At 40.6% G+C, this 9,513-nt stretch overlaps 1 protein-coding gene across 2 annotated transcripts; it reads left to right on the forward strand.

Annotated features, from left to right (window-relative positions):
• Positions 1-1,239: 1,239 nt before the first annotated feature.
• Positions 1,240-7,705, forward strand: ZPBP2 (zona pellucida binding protein 2; the record flags this gene model as incomplete). Of its 2 annotated transcripts, XM_084237249.1 has the most annotated exons (8): positions 1,240-1,288; positions 1,418-1,483; positions 2,619-2,744; positions 3,345-3,506; positions 4,397-4,615; positions 5,160-5,242; positions 6,237-6,417; positions 7,611-7,705. In XM_084237249.1, 8 exons carry the CDS (start codon positions 1,240-1,242, stop codon positions 7,703-7,705), a joined length of 981 nt encoding a protein of 326 aa, XP_084093375.1. The 2 variants fall into 2 exon arrangements, with proteins under 2 accessions (XP_084093375.1, XP_084093376.1); XM_084237250.1 differs by lacking the exons at positions 1,240-1,288; positions 1,418-1,483; positions 4,397-4,615 and having other exon boundaries at positions 2,627-2,744.
• Positions 7,706-9,513: the final 1,808 nt, after the last annotated feature.

Below are 9,513 nucleotides of genomic sequence, written 5' to 3' on the forward strand. Positions count from 1 at the left end.
TGGCGCAGCAGACCTCTCCTGGCTCTCCTGCTGCTCCCCTCAGCAGTGTATTTCAGTCAGTCTGTCTGTTCTGCTCCCCACTCTGTCTCTGGTGGATCCTCTCACCACCCTCCCCACCCGCATCTCTGGCCTATACCCCAGCTCTTGTATGCATAAATAAATAAATCTTAAAAAAAAAAAAAAAGGAAAATGAAGATTCAATATTCTCCACTCTGGGGAGATGGGGAGACACCTCACTGGTGCACTAGTGGTTGTTCATTTTGTGGGTAGAAGCCTGCAGTTAGATAAAAATTAGGTTCAGGGGTTTAAAAAAAGATTGTGCACAGTTTCAGCCAGAGTTCTTGAGAATAGGGGCATAGGAAATTCCCACGCGGGACTGTTTCTTGTGAGCAGCCAGTGCTCTCACAAGCTTCTCCCACCCTCAGGTCCTAATGCAGTGGAATCCCTTACCCGCCCTACCCCAACTCCGTACTTAAGACTCACAGTGTTCTTCTCCCTGAACTACTCAGTCCCTAGATTGAGGAGGTGCCTGCAAGTGCGGTGGAAAGTTTCTTTTTCTATAATCTGCTGCTTTAAAAAAAATAATTATTTTAATATCAGTTGCAGTTATTTTTTCTTTTAGATTTTATTTATAGAAGAGCTGGAGTACAGGCCAGAGGTGTATGTGTGTGTGGGGTTGGGGGGGGGGGGGTGAGCAGATTCACCAGAGCCAGAGAAGGGAGCAGAACAGGCAGACTGACTGAAATACACTGCTGAGGGGAGCAGCAGGCGAGTGAGAGAGGTCTGCTGCCCCATGTGGGTTTCTCCTTAGCCCGCCAGAAATCGAACGTGCACTTCAGAGGCTGCAGACAGCTTCACAGCGCGGCGCTCAATCCGCCGCGCCACCTGGGAGGCCCTATAATCTGCTTCTTCCCCGGGGAGGCTGAGAATCAAGTGTCCCAGACTTTGGGCAAAAATGGCGCCAGGACTTAGGCGCGAAGCACCAGCACGTGGCCAGCCACGTGCGCAGAGGGGGCGGGGCCCAGCGCCCCGCCCCCACGCGCGAGCCCCGCCCCCTCTGGAACACGCATGCGCTCTTCGGGCGCTTCGGCGCCCGTGGTCGCGACGGACCGGTAGGATTGCGGACCCGGTCGGTTTGCTACGCTCGGTGGAGGAGAGATGGGGAGGCGTTGGGGGGGCCCTGAGATAGGAAGGAGCCTCCCCCTCGACGCCTCCCGCGACGCTAACCCCTGAGCCGTGATGCGAGCGTGGGTGCTAGTCTCCGCGGTGCTCTGGTGCCTCACTGGAGGTGGGGGTCCCCCCGCCCCCCCCACTGCCCCCCACTTCCCTGCCTGCCGCGTCCGCCTCTCCCCACCCTGTCCCACTCTGGATCTGGCTCCTCTTTGCCCTAACAAGTCGTGTTTTCTTTGCTTGGCAGTTGGATGGCAGCGTTTCTCCCAACGCACTAAGAAAGGCTTCATTTATGGCCAGCCCGGACACCCATGTAGGTAATCAGCACCTGCGCGAGGCGCTGCCGGCCGTCGGCGGGGAGGGGGCCGGGGCGGGGCGGGGCGGGGCGGGGCCGGGGGCTGGCCTGCTGAGGTTTTCCCCGGGGAGGGAAGGGATGCAGATTTGATTGACGGTCTCCAGTGTGCCCGGCTCTCCCCGAAGGTTGCATTTTCCTCCTTAGAGCTACCCTGCCTCACCTCAGTGGCATCACCTGCTAAAGACGCCCAGCTCGGAGGGAGCTCGGATTCAATCCGCATCTCTCTCAAAGCCTGCTCTCTCTGCAGCTTTACGATGCGAGACCCCCTGAGTAGAGGTGTTGCCTCTCTTGCAACGCCCTTATCCCTTCCCGTGTGGACTAGAAGGGCCACACATCGTTCCAGGCTCAACTCAAACGTCCTTCGCTGCTGTATGGAACATCCCACACCCCCCAGGAGAGCAGCCACCCAGCTGACTTTAGATGCCTTTGGGCCAGTGCATAGCATTTGTCATGTTAGGATCCTCTCCCTGTTTAGCGCGCCCTCCTGCTGTCCCTGCCACCACCAAATTTTGGGACGGTGACTATTTTGTATGTTCAGAGACTGCCATCCAGGAGGCTTTAAAATTAATATTCTGTTGGATTGCATTGGTTCCTAGCAGACAAGTGCTGCTTCCACCGAATCTGAACAGGATAAATAATTGCAGAAAAATCTCTCTAGTACGCCTCACATAGTTTTCATTATTGTTCCCAACAAAGGACATTTATAGCTAATAGCAAGTTTCCCTTTGAGATGGCAATGATCATCTTTAACATAGTTTGCCATCAAGAGCCAGTTCCTTTCTGTTCTGTAAATTTATTCCACTTAACCCTTCGAAAAGTTAAGAGTCCAAGTGAGTTCTGAATCTATCCATTAAAATGACCTAAAATGAACATTTTTGTAAACAAAACTATAATATCACAGAAAAATTATCAGTCTAAAAATTTACAGTAAGGAGCAAAAACAACTAGCATTTAAAGTGTCATGATGTGATGATTTTTTAGGTAGTCAAATCCAAAAAGAACTAGTTGGAATATTTTTGGAACAAAATGGTGGAAAGTGTAGTTTTTAGTTTTGCTGTACAATGTAGTTCTACATTATTTTATTTTATCACAGTGAAAATATATGTAAAATTACATCACAATAGCCCAGTCATTGTCTGTATGGATTTGAAACGTGCTAAAAAAGAAATAGTGGACCCCACCTACTTATGGATTGGGCCTGATGAAAAAGCATTAACAGGTAAATTATTTTATTTTAATATCTTTTTAAATAATGAGAATGTTTTTAAAAAGCACTGTTACTTATTGGAATGAATAAATTGAAATTTAATTTTAACTGCATTTTCCCTTGCTCCATTAAATAAATCATGTTATATTTTGGTCTGCGCCTTATTTTCTCCTATTGCAAAAACTGAAGCAGTTAATTTTTGTACCCTACTTTCCAGAGCTGTATTAGTTCAAATGTTGTTATAAAATCTGCAGTTTATCTTTCCTTGTTAAATCTGTAATCGGAAGAGGACGTGTCTAATATATAATTTTTCATGATGTTAGTGTCTTAGAAATGAAGCATTATTGTCTTTATGTGAAGAAAATGGATAGAAGAACAGGGCAGTATACTTTCACCTCCTGAATTATTGGCATAAACGAAATAAAATCAGATGCCAAGAAGTGAATTAACGAAAACCAAAGTGTACTTATCTCCTGTGGTTTTAGACTTGTTGGATTCTTGAAGTTAAAGTAGTTCTTTAATTAAAAAAAAATTGTATTTAACCCACATTTACTAAATAATGTTTGAATTGTTATATGCAAAGTAATCAGGTGATTTACTATTCATGTTTAGGAAATAATCACATAAATATAACTGACACAGGAAAACTGATAGTGAAAGATTTTTTGGAGCCTTTGTCCGGATTTTACACATGTACTCTTTCTTATAAGACAGTCAAAGCAGAAACACAAGAAGAAACAATTGTAAAGCAGCGATACGACTTTTTGATATTTGGTAAGAATATAGGCACATCAGAATTAATAGTATGGTTTCTTAATTTAGTGTGTGTAATCGTTATATGAAAAATTTGGCATATTTATCCAAACTCTTAAATTGACATCAAGATAATGTGTCCTCAACAATCTTCTTTCAGCCTCCCACTTCCCACTATCCAGGTAGGCAAGCACAACCTACTTTCTCACAATTGTGCCAACAATTTTAAAAAATCTATTTTTTTATTCTGTAAAAGCAACTTAATCACCCTTTTCTTTTTTTTTAAAGATTTATTTATTTATTTATACAAGCACTGGGTACAGTCAGAAGCGCGGGAGGGTGAGAGGATTCACCAGAGCCAGAGTGGGGAACAGAACAGGCAGATGGACCAAAACACACTGCTGAGGGGAGCAGCGGGCAGCAGTAGAGGTCTGCCCGCCATGTGGGACCCTCGCCGGTGGCTGGGGATTGAACCGGTGCTGCAGAGGCTGGGGGCAGCTTTGCAACCCAGCGCTCAACTGCTGCGCCACCAGGGGAGGCCCTTAATCACCTTTTTCACTGGACTGTGCAGACAGCAGTGACTCTTTCTGGAAATTAAGACCCTCAACCCTGAAATCTTCCCTTTTTTCCTTGAGACTGTTAACTCATCTATTTAGTGAAGCCACTCCCCTCTTGCCCTGAGTATATCTGATGAAAATAACTTTTTTATTAAAATTACTAATTTTGTATATTTTTGTGAGTACAAACTGACAAAATATTAGGTTAAATTCCTATGTGGATTTGTAAAATTGATAGGATTTCATATTGCACATACTGAATTGAAATTGAAAATTGAATTGACTTGAAAATTAAGGAAAATTAAATGGAAATAAATGCTAAGCCCAGTTGTTTTCATTTTCATCTATTAAAAGCTTATCGGGAACCTGATTATTCATATCAGATGGCTGTACGTTTTACCACAAAATCTTGCATAGGAAAATACAATGACCTGCTCTTTAGAGTGCTGAAGAAAATCTTGGATAATTTAATCTCTGATTTGTCATGCCATGTCATAGAACCATCATATAAATGTCATTTCGTTAAGGTTCCAAATCGTGGCCTCGTACATGAGCTATTTATAGCCTTTCAAGGTAAAAACATTTTTTTTACAGTTCTTTAACTTTATGAGTATATCTTGAACCATGATAGATTACAAAATTAATTACCATATTAATGTAAAATAGCTTACATATACTAGACCTTAAATGTTAGTTAAGTACTAGAGTATGTTGTTGTTATTAGCCTGGTTAGGTTGTAAAGATTAACACATTATTTACCTTCAAATTTGATACATTATTGCTTTTAGAAGTCAGTGTACTTATTAACACTTTATAAATGTGAAGCTAATATTTCATTTATAGAACTTTAAATTGTATTTTTAGGAACTTAATAAAAGGGAGGAGCCATATCAAGTTTATTTCCATTCATTTTAAAGTCTTGTAGTTACTTCCATTAGCCCCCAGATGGAGTGAAATCATAATGTATAAATTATTCAAATTGTGTACCTTACTTTATTACTAGGGTTAGATAGATGAAACTCATGCATGCATTGGTACTGAATTCAGCATTTGGAGCTTATTGGAACATTTGGAACTGTAGAATCCTTTCGTGAAGATGTCATTTTTTTCTCTCCAGTTAATCCTTTTGCACCAGGGTGGAAAGGTACATGCAATGATTCTGTTGACTGTGAAGATATCACAAATCATAATATCCTGGAGGTGAGAATTTCAGTGTAAGGAGAGAAGTATCTTAATAACCAATAAAACTTTTTTAAATTTTTGTAAATGCTTCATTTTGTTAATTAGAAAATAACTTCAAAAACCTATTTCTCTATGTTGCATTTATCAACAATAAAGACATTTCTAAACAAGTAGATTCAAATTACTCTTTAAAATAAATATTAAATACAAAGTATTGTTGAGTTTGTCTTTCAGTTTTTTTAACTGAAATTTTGAGCATCTTTACTGTTTTCATACTATTTCAGCACATTTTGTTTTGGAATAGTACATTTGGAATATTAGATAGCTCCCATATTATGTATTTTTCTTTGACAAGAAAAAAATCCCTGGTCTTTGTTCCCCAAATGGTAACTAAGCAGCAGCTTGAATAATAATCTCACAATCATGTCATGCTAGATTAAGCCAATGGTTCTTCCAAAATTGTTTATACTGATCACAATTGTTCTCTCTTCTCAGCTATCCTCAGAGGCTAAGGGCATAGTCTAAAAAAATCCCTTTAATATCCTGGTCTAGTTCCTCAGTCCATACCCTTAATATTGTGCATGGCTTATGGGAAACACTCAATTAGCTTTAGATATTAAATTCTATGCTAAAAAAATAAAATTTATATCATTAGCTGGTAATGCTGATTTAGAGAAAAGTTTTGGTTTCTATTTTCTATGGCCCTTAAAATAATGAACTCCCAGCTATTTACATTTAGCATAGATATGCTGCAAATATTTCAAAACAAGTGTTCTTTAACCTCTATTTAACCTCAGTTTCTTTTATATTGTACATATGAGGCATAATTGGTGAGGTCAAGACTAGACAAGTTTTAATATCAACTAATTGAGTATTAAGTATTAAATAGCTTTTGGAGAATTCATCTGCATGTAAATCATGACATACTGTGTTTCACTGACTCTGATGTAGGTGGAGAAATTGGGTTCACAGTTCAGTAATTGTGCTTCTCTTTGTTACTTTTAAATCTTAGGCAAGAGATCGAATAGAAGAATTTTTCCGGAGCCAAGCATATATTTACTACCATGACTTTAATAAAACTCTACCAGCTATGCATTTTGTGGACCACAGTTTTCAAGTCGTCCGTATGGATAGTTGTCGTCCAGGCTTTGGAAAAAATGAAGGTCTACATAGTAATTGCGCTAGCTGTTGCGGTAATTATGAAATATAAATATCCAAATATTTTGGTTATATAGTCAGAAGAATGGTTGAGTAATTAATTCATTTAGAATAATTGAATATAGTGATTCTTTTACCACAAAAGAAAAAAATAACCCTATATTTTAGCGAAAGGGAAGTAAAAATTCAAAGCCCAAATTTCTAAATGTAATCATCTTCAGATATATTAATAATTCTTTTTTTTTTAGATTTATTTTTATTTATTTATTTATACAAACACTGGGTACAGTCAGAAGCGCGGGAGGGTGAGAGAATTCACCAGAGCCAGAGCAGGGAACAGAGCAGGAAGAAGGACCGAAGTACACTACTGAGGGGAGCAGCGGGCAGCAGGAAAGGTCTGCCCGCCATGCGGGACCCTCCTCTGGTGGCCGGGGAGCAGCCAGGAATCGAACCGGCGCTGCAGAGGCTGTGGGCAGCTTCGCAACCCAGTGCTCAACAGCTGCGCCACCGGGGAGGCCCATATTAATTCTTCTTAATGTACTCTTTTGTATTGCAAAACATTTTCTGTAATGTTATGACTTAAGCTACTATACTGAAAAAAAGAGAGTGGTTCTACTTAGAAAACAGAGAATTGGAAATAGGAACTATGAAACTATTGATAGACATAGGAACTCATCAATGGGGCACTGCAAAAGACTGTAAAATGTTGACACTAAAGGAAAAAATACTTAGGATTCTAAATTTCTCCTGCCTTTTATTTATTTATCTTTGTTTTTAAATATTTATTTATTTATTTATACAAGCACTGGGTACAGTCAGAAGCGCGGGAGGGTGAGAGAATTCACCAGAGTCAGAGCAGGGAGCAGAGCAGGCAGAAGGACCGAAGTACACTGCTGAAGGGAGCAGCGGGCGGCAGGAGAGGTCTGCGTGCCATGTGGGACCCTCCTCCGGTGGCCGTGGAGCAGCCGGGGATCGAACTGGCGCTGCAGAGGCTGCGGGCAGCTTCGCAACCCAGCGCTCAACCGCTGCGCCACTGGGGAGGCCCTCGCCTGCCTTTTAGATCATCAGATTACGAAGTTGAAAACTCTTAAATAATCTTCCACAACTTAATTGGTTGAACATTACTCAGTACAAGCAAAGAAATGGCATGTGACTGAAGGCAGATTGAAGGTATAAAATTCTTCTAACTGAAATTATAATAATCTTTTCTATGTGTTTTCCTCTGCAGTGGTTTGTAGTCCTGGAATGTTTAGTCCTGATGTCGATGTTACTTGTCAGACCTGCGTTTCCGTCCATATCTATGGAGCTAAATCTTGCCCGTAATCTTCAAACGAGAACCAAAATATGCAGACAAGAGGGGAAAGCATTGTTAGCTCATGGAGGTGGAGGACATAAGATGATTTGTTCACATCCCAGAGAATCGTATATAGTTCCACTCAGTAAGATTCAGTAAGATCCAGTAAGACAAAAACTTGGACTATACACATTTTAGAAACTTTAAAAAAGATGGGTGATATGGCATTTCCAAGAAGGTATTTCATACGATATCTCCAATGTACAAAGGAAAGTAGGTACTAATGGATGATTTTTAATGAGGTATGTTTTGTTTACAAACTGAATCTCTTGCTCTGTACTCAGACTGTTAATGTCAAGAAGAGTAGCAAAGTATAATATAATAAAAACCATACTTTTCATACTATTAATTTATTTGAAATCACTCTTGTATGTTATAAAGGCATAAATGTTACCCTTGTAATTAAAACCAAAAAAGTTGTTTCTTTTGGTTCCTTTGTTTTTACTTTATTTTTAAATAATAGATTTTATTTTTTAGTACAGTTCTAGGGTTACAGAATAATTGAGCAGGTATTATATAGACTTCCATATACCCACTCCAGCCCATGCCCTCCTCCCTCCCCAGCTTCCCCTATAATTAACATCTTGTATTAATATGATGCATGTGTTACAATTAACTAATATTGACACATTATTAACTCTAGTTCACACTAAGATTCATTCTTTTTTTTTTTTAAAGATTTATTTATGCATACAAGAGCTGGGGTACAGGCCAGAGGTGTGGGAGTGAGAAGATTCACCAGAGACAGAGTGGGGAACAGAACAGCAGATTGACCAAAGTACACCCCTGAGGGGAGCAGTGGGTGAGTCAGGAGAGGTCTGCTGCGCCATGTGGGTTTCTCCCTGGCGGGCTGGGGACGGAACTCGTGCTGCAGTGGCGGCAGGCAGCTTCATAGGTTGCATCTTAACACCTTGCGCCACCAGGAAGGCTCTAAGATTCATTCTTTATGTGGTACAGCTCTATGGGCTTTGACACTTAATTGCCTTTGCTCCTTTGTCAAAGATCAATTGACTACATTTTATGGATGGGTGTGGGTCTTCTACTCTATGCCATTTATTGGTTCGCTTACTCTTGTCAGTACCACACTGTTTTGATTTGTGTATAGGAAGTCTTTTTTTTTTTTTTTTTAAAGATTTATTTATTTATTTATTTATACAAGCACTGGGTACAGTCAGAAGCGCGGGAGGGTGAGAGAATTCACCAGAGCCAGAGCGGGGAGCAGAGCAGGCAGAAGGACCGAAGTACACTGCTGAGGGGAGCAGCGGGCGGCAGGAGAGGTCTGCCCACCATGCAGGACCCTCCTCTGGTGGCCGGGGAGCAGCCAGGAATCGAACCAGTGCTGCAGAGGCTGCGGGCAGCTTCGCAACCCAGCGCTCAACCGCTGCACCACCGGGGAGGCCCTGTATAGGAAGTCTTAACTTTAGTTTCAGTCTTCTGTCTGTATTCTTCTTCAGTGTTATGTAAGTTATTCTGGATTTTTTAACCTTTCCATATAAACTTTAGAATAAGTTTGCTAATAGTTATAAAACAACTTTCTGGAAATCTGGTTTGGAATTGCATTGAATTGATAGGTCATATTGGAGAGAATTGACATCTTAACAATATGGAGTTTCTCTACCCAGAAGTATGGAATATATCTCTAGTTCTATAATTTATTTCATCCAAGTTTTGTAGTTTTTTCTCCTTTAGATCTTGTACATATTTTCTCATTTAATATGTCATAAAATATGCTTCTTAGACTTATGCCTAAATATTTAATTTTGGTGAAAATAAATAT

This window comes from Talpa europaea (assembly GCF_964194135.1).
Source record: "Talpa europaea genome assembly, chromosome: 7".
Taxonomy (NCBI): domain Eukaryota; kingdom Metazoa; phylum Chordata; class Mammalia; order Eulipotyphla; family Talpidae; genus Talpa; species Talpa europaea.